The 22,124-nt window shown below is 50.1% G+C and overlaps 1 protein-coding gene across 1 annotated transcript in view; it reads left to right on the top strand.

Moving 5' to 3' along the window:
* Positions 1–22,124, top strand: part of EDA (ectodysplasin A) — a 65,162-nt gene that overhangs the window by 25,186 nt on the left and 17,852 nt on the right. The window contains 1 exon segment of the mRNA XM_029959121.1: positions 13,552–13,657. Coding sequence (XP_029814981.1) covers positions 13,552–13,657 — 106 coding nt within the window.

Below are 22,124 nucleotides of genomic sequence, written 5' to 3' on the forward strand. Positions count from 1 at the left end.
CTGTTGGTTGTGGTGCTTTGAGCTGTCGCTGCCTTTGATTGGGATTTCTGCCTAATCCTGGGTGAGGGAATTATCGTGATAAATGCACAGTACAAGTACAGCTCCTGGCTAGAGGGATGAGAGCAGCTAATCCACAGAGACACAGCCCAGCCTTTTGTTGGTTCCCATCGAGGGGAGCTGTGCAGAGCGGGACGTGTCAGCGCCCGGGGCCTGACAAAGCGCCACTCGGGGTGTGGGTGAGGCCATAAAGCAGGGCCGGAGGGGAAGGTGTTGGGACTTGCTGCTGGAGCTCCTGCCTGCACACAAACAGCCGGTTCAGAAATCCCTCCTCCCCTTCGGTAATGGAAAACTGACATTTCTTTTGGCATCCCTGAAGAAAGCAAGCTCGGGAGGTTCCGAGTGCTTTGCACGCTCGAGTGACGGGTGATGGGTTTCTCAGCAGTGAGTTGACTTTTGGGGGGTTTACACCTTGTGCTTCTGTGGTGCTGGGCGTATTTCATCCCTCTCAGGTGTTCTTGCTGCTTTTCTCTTTTTTCCTTGACTCTAAAAGTTGAAAGAGGCCTTGGGTGGCTCCTCCTTTTGAGTGGTGACCTCGCGGCATAAAGTTGTCTGACTTTGTGCTCTCCCTGATGAGTGATATATGTGAGCATCTGGGAACAAGGGGGGGATCATTAATGTTCCTGAATTTCTCTAGGATCCCTTCCCAGCACTGGTGAAATGTTCCCCTTAATCCCAGCCCTGTGTGTGGAGCTGCCATGTGGAGACAGAGCAAAGCACTTAGAGGAAAGTGGGAAATGGGCTATTTTGGGAATCTGGCATATTCTGGTCTTGCCAAGCGTTTCTGAATTAGTCCAGTGGATGCATCTGTTGAGTCTGCCTCTGATCCAGAGCAATGTGTTCTCCTCCTGCCTCTCTGGGCATGGTTTAATTATTTAAATTTAAAAATACAACCGTAAGCTGGAGGTGAAGGTGCTGTCGGGGCAGTGGGAGCTGCCACCAAAATACCATCATCTAAATGGTGGTGTCATTCCAAAATAATCCATTTATTTGTTTTATTGGTAATTTCTATTCTTTGCTACTTCTAGAAGCTCCATTACAAGAGGCTGGTTCCTCACACTGCTGTGCTCACTCCACGTTCCATCTCATCCCTGTGTTTCCCCAGGCTAATAATGAAAATCAAGTTGTTTTCTCTGCTTGGAAAGCAAAGGAAGGTCAGAACTGAGTCTGATGTGATCCAGACCAAGCACCTCCCTCTCCTTTGGGGTGGTGGGTGTCTGATCTCTGGGAATTAAAACCACCAGAAGCATTTCTCACCTTAGACCTCGAGCTCTCTCCTCAGGATTCCCAGTGTCCTTGTCTCCACGTGGCAGCCTCAGTCATTGCTTTTTCTCGTTGCAGTGTTACAAATTTCTGCTGTCCTGGATTTTATTTGTGGGTTTTTCAGGCTTAGCAGGTAATGGTTATAAATGGAAATTTGAGTGTGCCACGTGGTTTCTGGCTGCAGTAAATTCATTCCCCGCGGGCTCCGGGACGTATCCCATGTGTTTTCTCCAGTGCAAATGGTTGTTTAAAACATCCATCTGCTTTATCTGCTGTTGTGTTTACAGTTGCCCTTTGTAGTTCCCGGCAGCATCTCCTCTCTGCTGCTTTTGTTTATTTAAGGTTATGGTAAAATATCCCCCTCATTTGGGGCTGTGTGGGAGCCTTTCCCAGCCTGGCTGATCCCAGGGGTCAGAGGAATAAATCATGACACCAGGATCACCCTGAGAGCCCTGGGGGGGTTCTGGCACTGGTGGTTCGAGCTGGTCCCTGATGCTGCCACTCCTCAGAAATGGGGTTTTAGCCAGATCCTTCCCTTGACCTTCCAGAGCCCTGCAGGCAGTGGGGCTGATCATTATCAAAAAAATAAAGGGTTTCATTCACTCAATTTGTGCTGACCAGTGGAATAGTCTTTGTTTGGGTATTGAATTGTGTGATGTCCTGGTTGTTTGTCCGAGATAATTTAGGAAACCAGTTTCAGCTTTAGAAGAAAAAAAGAAAATTAAGAATACAACAAACAAACCCAAACCAAACTGTCTGAAAAATCCTATGAGGATATATTTGATACTTTTTCCTGGCAAAAGCTAAACATTTTCCATCCTTCTTCAGTTTCAAGCCTTCTGAAGGTTTATAGGTCCTTCTTCAGCACGTGGTGCTGTCTCTCTGTGTCCATGTCCATGCTGGAGCCACAGGGTGCACACGAGGGGCTGCCCCAGGCACCCCCAGGGCTACACAGGCTTCAGAGTTATCCTCAGGTTTTGTGTCCCCATCGTGGGCAAAATGTGACCCGGGGTGACATTTGGAGAAGTTGCAAAATTCTGTCTGTAAACAGTGTTTTATTTTTTTTCTAACACCGAGCCCCGAGCGATGTCACTGCTGGTCTCGCACGGAAAAGCAGGAAAATACTCCCTGGCTGCAGGAGGGGGTTGTTTTCCTAATTTTCCTTCACTACAGCAGTGCTTCCTGTTACTGGTGAGTGTGTGGAGTGCCTGGATGAGACTCCCATGTGCCATGTGAGGTGTGTGTTGGAGTTCCAGTTGGGACACTGGAGATGGACTTTAGGCAAGGGCCTGGAGGGACAGGATGAGGGAGAACAGTTCCCAGTGCCAGAGGGCAGGGTTGGATGGGATATTGGGAAGGAATTGTTGGCTGGGAGGGTGGTGAGGCCCTGGCACAGGTTGCCCAGAGAAGCTGTGGCTGCCCCATCCCTGGAAGTGTCCAAGGCCAGGTTGGAACAACCTGGGCTAGTGGAAAGTGTCCCTGCCCATGGCAAGGGTGGATCTGGTTGGGCTTTAAGGTCCCTTCCAACCCAAACCATTCTGGGATTCTGTGATGGCAAGTTCCCTGCCCCCTGCTGCTGGAATTGTCTCTATTCCAGTGCCAAAAGTGGGGTCAAAAGCTGCTGGGCAACTCCAGTAGCCCCAACCAGCTTAGTCCTCATTTTAAGAACTGTGCAGAAATTTTTTTCCTGACTCCTCTTTTTTTAACCTTCCAGTTCTTTTAGTCTGCCAGTGCCTCGGTTTGTCCATACATCGCAGAAGCAGCTGCTGCAGAGGCACGAGCATTATCCACCAGCTTAAAATACTACTTAAATACTTAAACTCCTCTCAACAAACAAGTCAAACTGTACAAAAGCTTTTTTCTTTGGGCGTCAGAAAGTAAGAACATGTGATGAGGGAGCTTGAGCGGGCGCTGCTCTCGCACCAGAGCTGACACAGCCCGACGTGAGGCAGCTGTGCAGCAGCTGGGCTGGCTCTGGGGATGGAAACATCTGGCTGGTCCGACGGCCCCGGCCCGCGCCGTGGGAGCTGCTGTGCCGGCTGCTCCTCTGCTGCCGTTTGAAGACGAGTGAGAGTTGGGTTCAGCACTTCAAAGCCCGGAGCAGAAAGGCTTGGCCTGCACAAGCTGCCACCTCTGCCTCCTGTGCTGGTGCTGCGGTGGCTCTGGGTGCTGTGGTTGAGGTTGGTTTGCTGAAAGCATCACGGGGTTCCTTTGCTCAGCCCCACGGCCCCTTCGCCGGTGCTGTGCCGCTGCGGGTCCTGCTCGCGGGCCGTGGGGTTTGGGGCCGGTTTGTGTGCGCCAAAAGCAGCGCTGCTGCCATGTGGAGACGGAGCAGGGAATGTTGTTCTCATTAGGAATCCGTCTGGTCCTTGCAGCAGCAAGTGGAGCTGGGTTTGGCAGCCCCAAAGCTCAGCCTAGAGACGGCTGGGGAAGTGCACATTGCTGGTGTTCGGGACCGACTGTGTGAGATAGTGGCTTGTGGAAAATTCACATTCCTGAATTCCTCCCAGCTCTTTTCCCGTAGTTTCCATTTCTACAGCACATCCTGGCGTTTTTCGTGCAGCTCATCCCTCAAAGTTCAGTTTTCTGCTGTTCCACTGCAGGTAGAGTGGTGGGTTAGGAGGTCCCTGGGTCGAGCAGCACGATGCTCGTGGTCGGTCCCATGGCACCTCATCGGGCACTGCCTCTGCAGAGCCATCAGGGGTCCCATGGGCCTCCTCTGGCCCCCTCAGCTGCCCAGATAACCTAGAGCACATTCAGAAGGGTGAGGAGATGGCACAGCTGGCAGGTGGGGCCAGGCTGCCATAGACTTTGCTTCTGAGAGGATCCACGGGTGAAGTGCTGTGGGTATTGTTTCCCCTCGTGCCAGTGGTTTGGTGTGTGCCAGGGCTGTAAGAGCTGCTCCTGAACCCAGAGGGTTACCCTGGAGACAGGGTAAGCCCAGCCAGGAGGGGACTAAACAGCAGCAGAATTTGGGTTATTTTTACAATGAGGTGGTAAAACACTGCCAGAGAAATTGTGGCTGCCCCACTCCTGGAAATGTCCAAGGCCACATTGGATGGGGCTTGGAGCAACCTGGGATAGTGGGAGGTGTCCCTGCCCATGGCAGGGGTTGGATCTGGATGAGCTTTAAGGTCCCTTCCAACCCAACCCATTCCATGATTTTGTAATTCCAGTTTTTGGTGACCCTACATTTATCTGGTGGCAGCTTCTCCGGTGCCAAGTGCTGAGCAACCCCTTGGTGCTTCCTGGATCCGGGGCTCAGGGGGACATTCCCTCCTGCCCCCATTCCCGTGCTGTGTCCCATTTGCTTCCAAGGAGCCCCTGTGGGATCCAGAGTGGGGCAGTTCCTGCACGGAAGGACCATCCCTGGCACACCAGGGCACCACACCCGGCCCTGCCCTGCAGGGACTTGTTCCCATCGCTGGGCCCCGAAACGAAACAGGCACTGCGGGGCTGTTAATCCCGTCTGCGTGAGCTCGTGGGCTGCTTGACGTTAATTGCGGTGGACCTGATTAATTAAGCAACAAAGCATAATTTATTTGAGCAGATTACCTGTACAGAATTAACCAGGCAGCCGCCGTCTCCCACCACGATTCCGTGAGTTCCTGCAGGAATGGGAATCGCCGTTAAAACCTTCACCCTCCAAGTGGATGCCTGAGTAATAATCTGATTATTTCCCGGTTGCTGTGGTGGGCTGTTTGTCCTTGTACTGGATGTATTATTTCATGGGTGTTACATTCACAGCAGACTTGTTTTCATTTTAATGGCAATACAGTTTGATTTGGCTACTTGATTCCTTCCTCCTGTTTCCTCCCCTTCCGTTTTTCTCCTTCCAATAAAATGTCATAAAAATTAATCATAGCTGAAGGCCAAATTTAACATCCAGATTGAGAAAACAGGATTTTAAAGCCCTTGTGCTGGAAGGAAAAACACACTTGGACAGGAAGTCTTGGGTTTGTTATGGAGCAAGGAAAAATGTTTATAAAACTTTTTATCATAGAATCAGGGAATCACAGGGTGGTTTGAATTGGAATGGGCTTGAAAGATCATCCAGTTCCACCCTCTTGCCCTGGGCAGGGACATCTTCCACTAGACCAGGGTGCTCCAAGCCCCGTCCAACCTGGCCTTGGACACCTCCTCGAACACCTTATCTGTCTAAACAGCAAAAAGGTTTCAAAATTCTGAAGATTTCCCACAAAAAGGGTAGGAGTGGCTGCCTGACAGCAAGGACAGAATGAAGTTCATGAGTTCCAACGTCTGACAGATGTTGTCCTGTAACTTTCTCCCATAGAGATCACCTCAGTGAGTGAATCCAAACTAGTTCTTTGCTGCAACTGGTCCCACCTCCAGCAGTGGGTTTGTGTAGAACGTAGATAAAAGGATATATACCAGAGAACTGAAAAATGGCAAAAGAGCCCTGAAGGTCTTTGCTGGAGCAGCACCTAATTTGGGGAATTTTTTTTAAGGGGGTCGTGGCCTTGAGGGGGATTGTGCTGTTGACCTCATGCTGTCCTGGATGTACTGGAGAAGATCCAGGTCAGGGACAGCAATAGCAAAGGTGCAGATGGAGAAAGCAGAAGGAAAAAATATGGTTGATATTGAGTCTCTGAAGGTTGGGTTCTCCCAAAGCAAGTGTGTGCTGTGCTTTATAAGAGTGTCCATATTTGGGTAATATAAATACTAAAATAAGGAAAGAATTGCTGTTGGTATGCAGGAGGAGAAACCATGACCTCCATATGGAGGGGGACACAGCCCAGCTGGCTGAAAATGGGCCTGAAAAGGACTACAAGGGCTAATTAAAATGTGAAAAACTGTGAATTCCTACTAATAGAGAGCAGATCCTGCCTGGCACTGGTTCACAGCTATATTTGATTTCCTTAGGAGACAAAAGGAACTGATTTAAGTCCCTTACCTTGCCTGACATTGATACTTTTCAGTGCTTTAACCAGCGTGTTCCCAGCGAGGGGCTCTGTTCCCGCAGCTCTGCTGTGCCGGACCCGGACTCTGCAGCAGGAACCTCTTACTCCTGCTACCAGTAAAAAATTTACTGCAGGTGTCTTCATATGCAGTGTTAAACTCAGCTCTGACCTTGTTCTCCTCACATCTGGCTTGTGTTTCAGCTCTCCCTCCAGTGCCAACAGGTGGAAGGAGTGGGAAGCCCCGGCCGTGGCTCGGAGTGGCTGCACTGCTGAGGTGGGGTCCATCCCAGGGGCACTGTGTCTCCATCCAGTGTTCCTGTGGGAGCCACCAGCCCGAGGCAGCTCCAGGGAGAGGTGTCTTGAGACAACCGTTTGGACAGACATCCTTGTAAACCAAATCACTGTCTTCCAGGCTTGAGGTGATGCTGGTTTGGTGTCAGATTTAGCTGTTCAGGTGCCCCTGCTACGTCAGTGGAAGTTGTGGTGTGCGTGGAACCAGGGATTTGCACTGTGGTTCCATTTTATACTGAAACAGATTTTCTAGGGAGATTTATGACGGCAGCTATTTTTCTCAGGGTTCCATAAGTTATTCTCCCTGTGCTGTAGGAATTCCAGAACCTTCCTTCTCCAGAGTTATACCCTTCCCTTCTCCCCTGAAGAGCAAATCCACCTGCCTGCTGCTTCTGACCTGCCAGGGTTTACCTGCTTTTGCTCCAGGTTCCCTGAGTCGGTAGAACGTAAAAACCAAGTGGTGTGTTCAGTTGGATCAGCAGTGGGAATATAAATGTTTGGTGTGTTGCTTTTTGAATGAAGCCAAGTTTTAGATGGGGAAGGTTTAGATTAGAGGAAAGGAGGAAATTCCTTTTTGGAATTGGAGTTGCAGTACATGAGGTGAGCACTGCTGGTGTAGATCTACTTAAAGGTCTGTGATGTGTGTGACAAGGAGGAAGGGAGAGGGAAGGTTCTGGGAAGGGTTTGGTTCTGAAGGGAAGTTTACAAGATGTGTTTCACCCTCCAATGACAGTGAATTCCCCATGTTCGTCCCGTTGGAATGAGGGGACTGATAGCTGCCAGTTGGATTTAGTGTTCTGTGCTGCAAAATACCGTGGCTTTCCTGGGCAATGAAGTTAAAACACCAATAAAAGCTTAGGAAAATAGGCTCCCTCCTCTTTCATTGCTCTCCAGGGGTTGTTACCTCAGTCCCTAGAAGACCTGGAGTGTGACTCCCTGGCCTTCTCCAAACAGGGATTGCGCAGTCCTTGTGCAGGGGCTTTTCAGCCCAGGGACTTTTCAGCCCAGGGACAGAGCTGCTCAGCAGGCTGAGAGCATCTTGAACTCTCTTCTGAGGAGTGCTGGTGGCATGTTAAGGACTGTAGGTGTGCCAGGATGGGAGTTCCTGCCTGCTGGCAGGAGCTACTGCAGTGCCCCTGGTCCATGGCATTCCTGGTCCACCTCCACCTACGAGGAGGTGAACCATCTACCAGGGTCATTTCTGTTTTCTAGTGACCAAACACTCACTTGGCTCCTTGGTTGTCACGTGTGAAGTTCCTCGTGTGTATTGGGACAGAGGTGGCTCTGCTGCTACAGCTCCCACACAGAGCCGTAGGTCAACCCCTCCTCCCACCCAAACTTCCCACCTGGATAGGATCCTTAGCATCACTGGTGCTTCTGTTCTCTGGATTATTGGATAGCTTTGGGTAGAAAAAGCTTTTGGAGGTCCCCGTTGGGTCCGAAAGCCTCGGAGAGGATCCTCGTGTGCAGGTGGGAGCCAGGGGGAGGTGTGGTGGGCTCACACTGACTCCAAGCTGATGGTTTGTGCCCCTGGGACCTCGGGCTTTGGGGTGAGCAGCTGGACAGAGCAGGGGTGTGCCTGGTGTTGAGAGTGGAGGTCAGAGAGGTGAAGCAATAGGGATCAGAATAGTTGCAGGCATCTTGACATCGAGGATCATACTTGGGCTCCCTGCAGAAAAAAGCTGGTGGAGGGGTTTGTTACAGAGTGTAACCTGCTCCAGACCCGTGGAAAGGGTGCACACAGCCAGGCTGGGAACACCAGCTTTGAGGAAGGCAGGTGGGGGAGTGGAGAATGTGTAATAATCTCTGCTCTCTCCATCACACCCCGTGCTCCTCTCCCCCATGGTATTTATCATGTTCCACAAGTTCTGCACTCAGGGCTGTGGCTTGTCCTGCAGACAAGACATGGTGTCAAAGTTTTGCCATGTTGAAATGGGCATTGTTTACTCTTTCACTCCTTGCATTTTTATGAGGAGCAGGGAATGATGACAAAAGCAAGACTTAAAATATGTTGAATGGGGTTTCTTTTCATAAAAGCAAAGCTGCTCCCTGAGCTTCTTTCTAGTCTGCTTGAAAATAAATTATCTACTTGATTTTTTTATTTTTTTTTTGCACCACGTGTTACCAGAGGCGAATTTCTGGAGGACAATGGGGCTGATATTCAAGTAGCTGCTGCTCTGAACCACAGCCTCCGACGGCTGAACTTCAGAGTGCCAGAAAAACAACAGTATTGCTTGCAAAGAATGCAGCTGCAGAGCCTGGCCTGGCTGTCAGGCTCCTCACATTAATGATCTCCCCAACTGCAAACGAAGAGGGAATTTGACTTTAACAATACCCCCAAACAATCGTGCAAGGGGATGATTTCATGCTTTTTTTTTCCTCGGGTGCTTTAAGACACTGAGCTGTAGCAGAGTGTGGGTTTCTTGATGAGATCTAAAGCTGGCTGGACTTGTTTTCTCAGGAGGAATTGGAAGCTGTTGGATGCAGAGGATCTTAGGAGGTTTTATTAGTGATGAAGATGTTCTGAAAGACTTTGCCAGAACACACTTTTCAAGAAGAAGGGCTTGTTTATCTGCAGGTTTGAGTGTTTGTCCCAGTTCTGCAGGAAGGTGACACTTGTTCTTCCTACCAACTTGGCTTTGCCTAGGGAAAAAATCCACCTTTTCTGCATAATTGTATATGTTGGGTTATATTTTTCCACTTTTCTTGTTTCCAAGCCGTTTGACTGTTGGAAATACATTTCCTTGGTGTCCCGTGGTTCTTTGAGAGGTTTTTGACCAGGACTTGCAGTGACAGGACAAGGAGGAATGGCTTTGAGCTTAAGGGGGACACATTTAGATGGGATATTGTGAAGAAATTCCTCCCTGGGAGGGTGGGGAGGCCCTGGCACAGGTTGCCCAGAGAAGCTGTGGCCACCCCAGCCCTGGAAGTGTCCAAGGCCAGGTTGAATGGGGCTTGGAGCAACCTGGGCTAGTGGAAGGTGTCCCTGCCCATGGCAGGGGGTGGGACTGGGTGGTCATCAACGTCCCTCCCCACCCAAACCATTCTGTGACCCTGTGATTCATTCCTGTAAAATGTTTCTGAGGGATGTGCATTATTTAAGGCATTTGTAGAGTGATGCACTAAAATATGCAAATTTGAGAGTAACTGCAGCACTCAGGCCTTGGTTTTCTTACTGCTCGTGGTATGTGTGTCCAGTCATAACTCTGAGGTACATTTGGGGCTCACAGCCTGAAAAAGCTTCCTATTTTATGGTAACTTCAAGAAACATGGGGGGTTTATATAAATAATTTTTTATCCCTTCTTGTGTAGATTGTGGGATGTCCATCCTTACAAATGAGTTTCTGAGTGACCACAGGCTCCAATATTTTGGGAGTTCCCACAGTGCTCCCTTGACATCCATCCCAGAGCAGCTTTGTCCCACGTTTCCAGCACAGGTTCTGCAGGGAAAATCAGCTCTGTTCTATATATGCCTTTGTTTGTCTTTGTTTTGGTGAGAGAAACCAAGGTAGAACCAATTCCCCCAGTGAGACTTGCCTGTGCTATTGTTTCACAGGTTATTTTGAGGTCTGGCTTTCCCCTGGGATTTTTCCTCTCTTGGTTTTTTGACCTTTTTGCATCCTATAGTGATTCTCTTGATTAGAATGACTGAGTTGTAATGGCTTTACACGGTGTTTCTAAAATTAAAGGTAATTTGAGGGCTTTGATTTGGGTGAGGAGGGAAATGGGGGTGGTTCAGACTTCTCTGTCGCTGGGGCAGAGCCATGCAGGGAAAATTCCTGCTCCCAAGAGAGAAGTTGTGTGTGCTGGGCTCCTCAAAAATACTCTGGCTCTGGAAGTGCAGAGTCTGAGAGAATCAGTTCTCTGTGACTTTGAGGATGAGGAGTTTCAGTGAAATCATGGATGAGGTAATAATTCCTTTTAGACCTTTCAGGAGGGATGGTGCCAGAGCCAGGGTGCCCCATGATCCACAGGGTGATGCAGAGGTTTGGGTGGGAAGGGATCTTAAAGCCCACCCAGTCCCACCCCCTGCCATGGGCAGGGACACCTTCCCCTGTCCCAGGTTGCTCCAAGCCCCGTCCAACCTGGCCTTGGACACTTCCAGGGCTGGGGCAGCCACAGCTTCTCTGGGCAACCTCTGCCAGGGTCTCCCCACCCTCCCAGGGAAGGATTTCTTCCCAATATATTATTAATATATGGGGGGTGATGAATGGAAAAATCCTCACTGCCCTTCCGAGCGGTGCCGGCTGTGCTCCCAGCCGGACACAGACAGGCCCTTCATGGCTGTGCCAGCAGCCCCAGTGACCCCCCACCTCCCACAGCTGCAGCCCCTGAACAAGGGAGCCCTTGAGTCATGGGAGGGAGACTTGACCTTCCTCAGTGCGGGAGCTCAGGGCTGAATGGGGCATTCCTGGGGTGGCTGCAAGGGCTTCCTTACCCTTTGCCCTGTCCCTGGTGCCCACAGTGATCCTGAGCACTCCCTCCCTCCCTGCCTGGACCTCTGAACCCTTCTGAGCCAGGCACTGGAGGTTAAATGCCATTGTTTGCATAACTAAAAGCCCTGTGGAAGTATTCCCTCAGGCTGAGCGTGGAGTACTGGTGTGTCACTTGTTCAGGGAAACAGGGGTTTGTACCAGTTGTCTCAAAACAGCAGCTCGTGTGGTCATAATAAAAAATGCAGGCTTTATTGTTTTATTTCCTAAGTAAAAGGTGTGTTTCAGTCATTCACCCCTCACTGTCATTTCTCTTTCTGACTCAGTCTTATTAGAAACACAGAGTTTAGTGGGCAGATTACTTTTAGCCAATATTTAGTGTTTTTCTGAGTGATGAGTGACATCAGAATAAAACCTGGGTGAGAGCAGAGCAGCAGAGTGGAGGCTGTTCAGCCTGGAGGAACAGCCTGTTCCTGGGAGAAACCTGTTTGCTTTGACACCACTGGGGTTGTACCATTACAAAATCTGCTCAGGGTGAAAAGTGTCAGCTTTTGGGCATTGTGCTGGGAGCAGCTCGTGTGTCACTTGGCCAGATCCACAGGGTTTGGGGGCAGGGGGCTGCACATCCCAACGGGCTGGTTCTCCACTGCTTCCTTTTCAGTGCCTCTATTTCATCGTGTTTGGTAAAGCTCCAGTAAGGCATCCAAGCAATAACAGCATTTCACTGACATCTTAACCCGAATTATAATGCAATTTGTCCCTTCCATTAGTTCTGCAATGTTTCAACTTGAGTTAAATAAGTGGTTTAAAGAAAAATTCACTTTTTTGCTCATCCCTTGCTCTGCTGTGTCGCGGAAGGTGCTGGTGGTGCTCACGGGAGCCTCCTGCTCCAGTGCTCCGTGCCTGGGGCAGCCCAGTGGGGTGTGGGAGGTTTGGGAAGGTGGGCACAGGGAGCTGTGCCCCTTGTACTCGCCAGTTACCCCTTGCTGTAAAAGAGACCCTTCGGTTCTCCATCCAACCCTGCGATTGTCCTTCCTTAGGCAGGTAAATTTTTCTCATCGTTGCTCTTTTGGGGATGTTTAAAAGTCTGATGGTGCACGTGGTGAGGCATTTGGGAGCTGATCCCAGGTCATCCCGCAGTGTTCCGGGGCCCTTTCAGCCCCAACGGCTGAATCATTGCAACGACAGAAAAGCGGGAATTTTGCAGGCAGTGCAGACCTACCTGCACATGGACTGAGTGAAACAGAAACACCCTGGGAACCTGAGGAACGCTCTGAGGGTTTCTCTGTGGGAAACCAAAGGGTTTCCAAACATATCCCGTGGGTGGGTCTGCACTGGAGCTTGTTGGAGTAAAGCAAGATGCAGGTGTGAAATCTGAATGAAGCAGGACTGGGATGCTGAGGTTGGAAGGAGAGGTGTGTGCCTGGGAAATCACTTGGGAACGGCCTGGAGAGGGGAGGTGAGAGCCCCGGGGCTTGTCAAAGCAAAGAGGCCTTCAGTGATTATTCCCATTGATAGGGACTTTTATGGGCTGTAGCTTAAGGAGCTGCTCTCTTATCCAACCATTCACAGGAGGTGTTTATTCTCCTCTGCTCTTTCAAAGATGCTTTTGATGCCACAGGTTTTGTTCTCAGAACAATAACGTGCTTGATAACCTTTGGGGCTGCTTTTTGAAGCCTCTTGGTTCTTGTCTTGGGCTGTGTTTGGGTTTTCTGTGCATTTACAGCTTAAATAACTGTGATTGGGTTTATTCAGCATCAAGAAAACCCCATCCTAGTGGGAGCAGCCCTGGCTGCTGGTGCATGTAGTAACACACAGAAGGTGTTTGGTCCCTAATAAATCTTTGAATTCCTTATTTTATGAAGTGGGAATAGCTGGGGAAAATGCCACTGGTGATGAGCCGCCATGCCCGGGGGTAGCTGGGAGACTGGTTTCTTAGCCCAAATTACAATTTCTGGGTTGGGATGTTGATTTAAAGCCTGTGAAAGAGTTTTAAAGGCACCAGCAATTTTTTCCTGAATAAGAGGTCACTACATAAAAGTTTTGCCTCTTGGAAAAGCTTGTGTTATAAATGTCGTTGCTCTAGGTTTAAAGTGTTAATTTATGTGGCATATTGGGTTGGATTTAACGGTCCCTGAAGACCTTTGAATCTCAGTAGCTAATAAGGCTTGCAGAAGAGAGCTTCAGAGAGGAAAAACTTACTGGCAGTGAGTAATGCTGGTGAAAGAGCTCCAGGATTGAGCCAGTTTTGCAGGGAATAATTAGAAATGATCATGTCGGCCTTTAGTGTGTTTCATTATTTCCAGTATAGATCTCCTTGTGTCCCTGTCCTGCAGCCCCCCCATTTGTCAGGGAAGGATTCTCCCTGCTGAAACCCCTCAGGTTGAGTTTCCCCAAGTCTTACACTGCTTCCAAGGGGACACAGCTGCTTGGGATGAGCTGAGCATGCCTGAGCAGCCACCTCACATCTCCCTTGGCTCTCCCACTCTATCCCTGATGGAATGGGTTTGGTGTTCAGACTCCAATCTCTCTTCTCAGCTAAACCAGCCCTTCAAAAATGCTTGGACTTGTCCTTTCTCTTCCAGCTGGCCTTGCTGAACTTCTTTCACCCCGAGGAAAAGCTGCACGTTGGAGAAGAAGGGAGACGTGTCCGCCGGAATAAAAGGAGTAAAGGCAGCGAAGGGCCCGACGGTGAGTCCTGCTCAGCTTCTCTCTGATTTTGGTTCCCTTCCAGATGAGGAATTCCAGGAGTTCTGATTTCTGCAACTGTAGGTCAGGTGATTTGGTGTGAATTAATGCTGCTTAGGAATTCCGTCCTTGACTCCTCTGACAGCGAGCTCTGTGCTCGTTTTAGGCAGTAATTTGTACTTTTATGCCTTTATTTGTTGTTCTGCACACCTGTCTCTGCTCGAAGTCATCAAGGAGCTATTCATAATCCAACAAACAGCTGGGAACATCTGGATCATGAAATGGTAACTGCTCTAAGGGGGTTTTGCAATGCAGTGGAGTCTCAGGTGGGTTGAAAGCCCATGTGAAGGGAAGTCAGAGTTGGATTAGAAGAGTGGAAAGGTACCTGGTTTCAGTGTGAGGGATTTAATTTCCCATTCTGTATTTTTGTGATTGTTGTAACCCTAAGACATGAGCATTTCCTCCTGGAAGAGCTCCCGTGGTTGCCAACTGCAGGAAAGCACAGGTGCCCTTTTATATGGAGAGGAGAAAGGACTGGATGCCAGGGACAGTGGGGAAGGGAATGCTGCAGCAGTGGTCTGTGTGTGGCTGGGTGCCTGCTAAGCCCGAGGCCTGACTATGTTATAATCCTCTTGGCTGTCGATAGTTTTCCTGTCCAGCTCCATGAGTTTCCCATCTCCCCTGAAACCCTCGCGATTTCACAGTGGAAAAGCATTTCCCTGTGGCTCTGCTCCAAGAAAAAACTTGGTGAAACTCCCTGGATTCCTCTTCCCCGGAACGCTGACAAGTATGATGCATTTGGTACAGACTCCCTGAGTGGTTCCAGCTCCGTGTGGTCCATCATCTCCGGGGCTGGTGTTGCTCTGGTGCTCACGTGGCTCAGGCAGGATCCGGGTCCTTTTCCAGCGGCTCCTTGAAATCTGTCCCAGTGTCTTCACCAGCCGCTTGTGTCGGTAGCAAGTTCCCACTGGATGCGAGCGGTGCCGATGGAGCGCTGCCGGCAGATGTTGGGAGGGATCAGCCTCGTCCCTCAGGCTGCCTCTGCACTGCCAGATGTGCAGAGAAACGCTGCAGGGGACAGGGAGATGCTGAGAGTCGGTGTCTAACGAGGGCTTTGCTCATCATCCTTGTGCTTGGTTGGAAATGTGTCGTCCTCTTATGACTGGCATTCCTTTCCCAGATTTCCTTTACGTTCTCTGGATGCTCAGAGTTGAGTCGCTCCAGAAATGCAGGGCACTTCCACCACTTATCCAGTCCAGGGAAGGGAAGGGAGCTGGGGAAGGGGCTGGAGCAGCAGGAGCAGCTGAGGGAGCTGGGGGGGCCTCAGCTGGAGAAAAGGGAAGCTCAGGGGGGACCTTTCTGCTCTGCTGCAACTAACCTGACAGGAGGGGGGATGCCGGGGGGGTCGGGCTCTGGCTCCAGGGAACAAGGGAACAGGAGGAAGAGGGAATGGCCTGTCCAAGCTGTGCGAGGGGAGAGGTCAGGTTTGGAGATCAGGAGGAATTTCCTCATGGCAAGGGTGGTCAGGCATGGGAAGGGGCTGCCCAGGGAGGTGGTGGAGTCCCCACCCCTGGAGGTGTCCAAGGAAGGACTGGACATGGCACTCAGTGCTCAGGGCTGGGGGACAAGGTAGGGGTTGGGCACAGGGTGGATTTGATGATCTTGGAAGGCTTTTCCAACCTCAGTGATTCTGAAATTCTTATCTGTATCTTTTTGTAAATTAGGGATTTTGACCCCATAGCTGCTAGACATGGGAAAACTGCCAGAGGGACAGGTCGTGTTCCTCATGGCTTTGGCGACTGGTTGCCTCCTGTTTGTCCCTGGTGGTTTTATTGGGTAGAGCTGCACTTAACAAGTGAGAGCTGTCAGGGCAGGGAGTGACCTTGCAACAACCGTGAAATCAATAAACAAGCAGAGCCTGTCCTTGGGGAACTTGTGCTGTTTGTTTTAGACCTACGTGAAGGAATCTTGGTGTTGGAGCAGGGCAATGAATCATTACACTAATAAATAAAGTCATGTCACGGCACTGATAACACCGTTTTCTCCGTGAGTTTTGCAAAGGGAAAGTCGATCAAATCTTTGATCTCCAAAGAGCCTCCAGAAGATAAAAGTGGATGAACTATAAATTCCCAGAAGGAAGGAGATGTGCTTTCCACTTGAGGCCTCGCTAATATTTGTCTGGAATTAATTTTATGAACTTTCAAGTCCTTTCACACGTGCAGTGAAAGACCAAAGTGATCCAAGCTTGTAAGCCATGGTTGGAGGGAGGCTGCTCCGTCCCCTTCCCGGCTCTTCCAGTCCTGCTCATCTTGGTACCCACAACAGGCTGCCTTTGATGACTTATGAACATCAGAAATAACCTGGTTTCTCCCCCCTAAAAGCTTTTTCTGTAGGAGAATTTGCTTTCAAGTCTTCTGCTGTGAAAAAGGAGGGTTTGGGACAGGGCAGAGCTGGTTCCATATGGGCAGAGGAGAGTGATGGCTGTGCCCAGAGCACAGAGCCACAGGGATGGAACGTGGGAGGCCACGAGCAGCAAAGCTGCTTTGGCACCTCTTTGTTAAAAAACCCAAGAAAAATTGCGTGAGACAGTGCAAAGCCATCGGTTGGATCCTGTCACTCCCAAACATGACTCCGGTATTCCAGGGGCTCCTCCTTCAAGGACTGTGGTTTCAGCCCTCTGACCCGCCTGACATGTTTTATGATGGTGTTTGCTTCATTTTGGTTTGTGTCCCCCACACATGGTGCCCTGGAGCCAGTTAGAGCAGTCAGGGTCATGTCCTGGCCGAGGTGCCGGCCTGGCTCCCACCCCACTGTCCATCTGTCCATCCAGCCTTGGGACACTGTGGGGCATCGTTGGGGGCTGATGCCTGTCCCAGTCCTGGGATCATCATCTTAAAGCCACTTTCCTGTCTGTGGCATCAAACCCAACATTTGCTCAGCTTTAAAATCTACCACGAGTTTTTCCTGCTCCTCAAGGACCAGGATTATCCCTTTTACTCTCTCTATTTTTACTGTTTTTTTCTCCTCTGTGTTGCCAACTCCACCTGTCACGTAATTCCCTTTAGTTCCCTAAAACCTGACTCTCTCCAACGCCTCTCCTTCATTTTCCCCTCTCCCCCTCCTTCCCTTTTGCCCTGGTGTATTTATGCTGCTGTGGAACCTCTGTTGCTCCCAGATGAACAAATCATTCCGGAGCTGCTAATTAGCAACAGTTGTGCTAAAAGGAACCATCAAGAATGTTAAATTAGTCCACTTTTAAATAAACTGGGTATGAAATGTTAGATCTCAATTCCCAGAGTGTCAGTAAAAATGCTGCTGCTCTTTGCTAACAAAGCCAAAATCTGGGAGTAGCATGGTTGTAACTACAGAGACAATTCCGTGCTCTTGAGGTTATAAATAATGACAGAGCATTTACAAAGCAGATGTCAATAGGACTCTTTAAAAAACATTGTTTTAAACAAAAAAAATAGTTTCTTTTTCTCCTACTTTCATCTCTGTTCCCAGTTAGATCCCTGCCAGGCTGCTTTCCTGGTTTCTGGGTTTTTTGCTTTTTGGGTTTGGAGTTGTTGGTTTGGGTTTTTTTTTTCCCCCTTCCTAGATTTTTTCGTACTGAGCTTGGTGAGAAACATGAGGGATTGTTATCCAGGCTTTGATTCGAAGCAGGGCAGCTGGGAAGAGGCTGAGCAGATGGCTGTCCTTAAGCTGACAACAATTTGGTTCCTACTACTTTGGCAGTTCTTCCTGCTGAGGAAAGTCCTGGAGGAGAACTCGAGGGCTTCAGTGCTGCAAAAGGCTTTTGGTTGAAAGGAAAAATAAATTCTGGGGGAGGAGAAGCTCCTCCCAATCCCTGCTTCTACCTGGAGCTTTGAAAGTGAGGCACCACCTACCTGGGTCCAGAGTTTCACCCTCTTAGGAGTCACTTGGTGGTTTTAGGGCGGGTTTAGGATGGTTTTAGGATGATCTTTGGGTGGTCTTGGGATGCTTTTTGGATAGCAGGTAGCTGATGCCAGAGCCTTGCTTTTTAGGGTGGTTTTAGGGTGATTTTAGGATGGTTTAAGGGTGGTTTTAGGTTAATTTTTGTATGTTTTTTGGGTGGTTTAGGAGGTAGCTGATGCCAGCCTGGCTTTTAGGATGGCTTTTGGATGGTTTAGCAGGTAGTTGATTCCTGAGCCTGGCTGGAGGTGCCTGGCTCCTGCTGGACTGCCCCGATCCTGCAGGTGCCATGTCCCAGCCATCCCCCTTCCCAACCTGGCAGTGCCCACCATGCAATGGGACTTTTTTTTTCCCCTTATTTTTTTGATATCCAGATCACAATAGCGACTTTTCCTGCCGGCTTCCTCTCCTGTGGAAAGGGCAGGTTCGTCCCTCTGCCTCCAGAACAATCGGTGCCTTTGTGTCGGCCCCGTGCAATTCCCAGAGCCCCGGCATTCCCAGAAACGCAGATGGATGCAGGGCGATAGAGCCTCATTGTGCTGCGAAACCATGGTGATGAGCACGCAGTAAATACAGAACATTTCCTGGATCCTGGAGCGCGGGAGACGCTCCCAAAAGGAAGGCTCACCACGGAGTGCTCACTCTGACTGATCTCCCCCAGAACTTCCCTGTGATTTCCCCCTGAGCGGGAGAAAGGGGGGGATTCTGATGATGTCTGAGTCCTTGGGGACGATCTTCATCCCTTTCCTGGGGCGTTGCTGTCAGTATTTGTTACTACTGTGATAAAATTAAGGCTGCAGTTTATTTACAGAGCCTTATCCACGTGTTGTTCCCAGGCTTATGATAACAGGGATTTGTATAAGGTTTTGTACCTTAATTCCCAGAGCGATGTTTAGGTGCTGGTTCCAGCTCTGTGACAGCACTTGCACAAATTCCCAGGGAAGCTGTGCCTGCCCCATCCCTGGAAGTGTGCAAGGCCATGTTGGACAGGGCTTGGAGGAACCTGGTGTAGTGGAAGGTGTCCCTGCCCCTGGCAGAGGGTGGAACTGGATGATCTTTAAGGTCTCTTCCCACCCAAACCATTCCATGATTCTGTGAACTGCTGGAGTCCAGAATTCCTCACTGACCTCTGCTATGTTGCTGTCCCAGTTGGATGTTAAATATAAAAAGCAATTAACTTGCTGGGAGAGGTACAAGTCCAATTGCATGGTGGCTGGGATGAGGAATTGTCCTGGCTCACAGGGTTCACAGTGATCAGTGTGTTCTGACCCATCTGCAACCTCCGTTTGCCTCCTGGCCTCTTCTCTAGCCCTTCCAGCTGGGATCTGGATTGTTCCAGAAGAAACCCTGCTTCATTATTTGGATGTTTGTGAGGCTGTGATGAGGTGCTGCATCCGTGGAGCTCCTTCGGGGGGGGTGTTTGTCCTTCCCTGGTACCTCCTGTCTGGTTCAGATAAGGCGGCGGGGTGGCCACTGGAAGAGTTTGAGTTGCTGGGGATATTCAGGAGGCTTGAGACGAGAAGGAATTCTCTGCTCAGTGTCCCCTCGGTGGCATTTTCAGACAGTTGCACTGACTGCACCTGTGGGTGGACGCAGAGCTGTCCTGATGGATCCTGGGTGCTCCCACAGGCTGTGCTGAAACTTGAAGTGAACTCCCCAGCCCTTCCCACAGCTGCGCGTCGCACAGGGCCCGGCGTTATTAGAAGTGACTGGTGATTCCGTCTGAATTCCACTTCTGAAAACCGGGGCTTTTCGGAACGCCTGGGGTCAAACACTGAACTTCAGGAATCTCAGATAGTTTCTTGTGTTACAAAACAGGGCCGGGGCTAAGGAGAGGGGAGCAGATGTTCCGGCGGGGCAGGAATGTGGCTGCAGCTGAGCCCCGTGGGCACCGAGCACTGCGAGGGCTCAGCTCCTCCGGTGCTGCCGAGCCCTGCCCGCAGCCTCAGAGGCTCCACTGTCTGTTTGCTGGGGCACGTGCAGCTGAGCTGGGGTTTCTGTGCATAAACCAGCTCTGGCCACATCCAGGGAGGGCTCTGTGGGCAGGCACGAGTTGCTCAGCACGTGCTCCGAGCCCATCCGGTGGCTCTAAGCCGAGGAGCCGGTGCAGAGCTGGATCACATCCACCTTCCCAGCAGGCAAGTGTGGCAGCTCCCACTGGGATCCTGCCCCAGCGACTGCAGGAAGCCTCCTCCTGCAGGTTTTGGGCTGAATAAGCTTGTTTCTCTGGAGGCAGGACTGAGAGGGGATGTCACTGATCCGTGGGGTGTCAGAGGAGGGGGCCAGGCTGTGTTCAGTCGTGCCCAGCGACAGGATAAGGAGCAGTGGCCATAAACTAAACCACCACAAGTTCCACCTCAATGTGAGGAAGAACTTTCCATGGAGGGTGGCAGAGCCCTGGAACAGCTGCTCAGGGAGGGTGTGGAGTCTCCCTCTCTGGAGACGTCCCAAACCCACCTGGATGTGTCCCTGTGTCACCTGCTCCAGGTGACCCTGCCTGGACAGGGAGTTGGACTGGATGAATGAGGTGTGGGGCTGCCTGTTTTCAGGAGGGCTTTGTTGGCTGTGATCTATGGAGACACTGTTGGAGCCGTGTCTGACCCCGCTCCCATGAGCAGGGTTTGGGGCAGTCCCTTCATGGGTTTGGATGGACAAATACAGGAGTTGGCTGAGCCAGGCAGTGCTTCCCCATGTCCCAGCTGCTGCAGGGAATTCACTTGGGCTTCCCAACAGTGGTGGGGCCTCTCTTGGGTTTCCTTTTTCTCTGCCTTTTCTCCCCCTTTTTGTCTCTTCTTTTTCCCCCTTTTAAAATTCATCCAATTTTCTATGAGTGTGGGGGGCATCTCTCTTGGGCTTCCCCTTTTCCCCCCTTGTTCTCCCTTTTCCTTCTCATTTTTCCCCTCTCCTTTTTGTCCCTCCTTTTTTCCTCTTCTTTTTCCTCTTGTTTTTCCCCCTTTTCTAATTCATCCAGTCTTCCCAAGAGTGGTGGGGTCTCTCTTTGGTTTCCTTCTTTTTCCCCCTTTTCCCCCCTTTTTTTCCCCTTCTTTCTTCCCCTTCTCAAATTCATTCAACCTTTCCAAAAGTGGTGGGGTCTCTCTTGGGTTTCCTTCTTTTTTTCCCCTTTTCCCCCTTATTTTCCCCTTCTTTTCCCCCCTTTTCTAATTCATCCAATCTTCCCAAGAGTGGTGGGGTCTCTCTTGGGTTTCCTTCTTTTTCCCCCCTTTTCCCCCTTTTTTTCCCCTTCTTTTCCCCCCTTTTCAGACTCATCCACACAGGAGTGCATGTGGGTGCACACAGACAGATCCTTGGATATAAATTCCACGCTGTTCCGTGTAATTAAACCATCAGTTCCCAGGCAGCTGCTCAACACTACAGAGGTTTTCCATCCAATTAGGCAGAATTACGTATGGGAAGGAGAAAAAACATGTCAAGTTCTGCAGGGATGAGGCAGTCCAAGAGATTTCCTCCCACCTGCCCTCGATTCCTTATGGATACCCGTGGTGGGAAGGGCGCATTTCAGACATCCAGCAAACAATCTGGGAGAGCCTCTCATAGGCCGGGTTAAAACCTTGCTGCAGCACCACTTGGGAATCATTTCTGCTGGAATTCATGACATATGTTAGTTGTTTATCTTAGTGGGATGTGACTAAAAATGTCAGAGTGTTTTGTGTTAAGCAACAACCGAATAAAACAAACAAAATAAAAACACAGCTGTAATACCACGCTTTAAATTGTTGGGTTCAAATATGTGGGATTGATAAAGTAAGCAATAGGGTGCAGTGGTGTATAGAAAATCAGCCTTGTGAGTCCAGCCAGAGCCAAAAAAAGCCTTGAGATAGTGCTGTTGTTTGTCAGCTCTGCTTAAGGACCCAGTGCTTGGAATCCAACCTAAACGCCTGAAGGGAAACAAAAGGCACATCATCTCCTTCCATAGCCAACGAGAGTGTGGAAAATGAAATATGAAGGCCACAGGTTCTGGTGTGAACCCCAGGAACTTGGCTGGGACTGATTATGTGGGAGCGAGTTGAGAAGGGTGGGGATTTATGTTTGATTGGCTTTTTGTGTTTTTGAGGAGGCAGTGCAGTGTTAGTTTGCCAGCAACAGTGGCTCTGTAGTTAATTGGGAGCAGGATTTTCTCTTTGCTCGTGACCACAGTTGTGCTGTGGTGTCCTTGCACCTACTCAGCAGAGACTGGAGATGGTTTTTTAGAGCCTTCATGGTACCAGCAGGTTGTCCTGGTGCCTTGCCACCGATCCCAGGGTGGATCTGGATGGGGTGGAGGAGATGAATCAGCTTGGTTGTTCTTTGTGTCCTATGAAGTGATTCCCATTGCAGTGAGTAAGGACACCTCAGCCTTGCCCAAGAAAGCAGTGAGGAAGGATTTTCAGCAGAGCTCTGGATGTTGGAGAAACAGAGATGAGGAACTGGAGTGACTGGATCCAGCCCTCTTCCCCTAAACAGGACCAGCACTGTGACAGAGGTGACAACAGCAGAGGTGACAGACCTCTATAGGACACTTTCTGTTCCAGCCTGGTTC

Source organism: Manacus vitellinus, unplaced genomic scaffold, assembly GCF_001715985.3.
Source record: "Manacus vitellinus isolate BGI_N305 unplaced genomic scaffold, ASM171598v3 scaffold_19_pilon, whole genome shotgun sequence".
NCBI classification, from domain to species: Eukaryota; Metazoa; Chordata; class Aves; order Passeriformes; family Pipridae; genus Manacus; species Manacus vitellinus.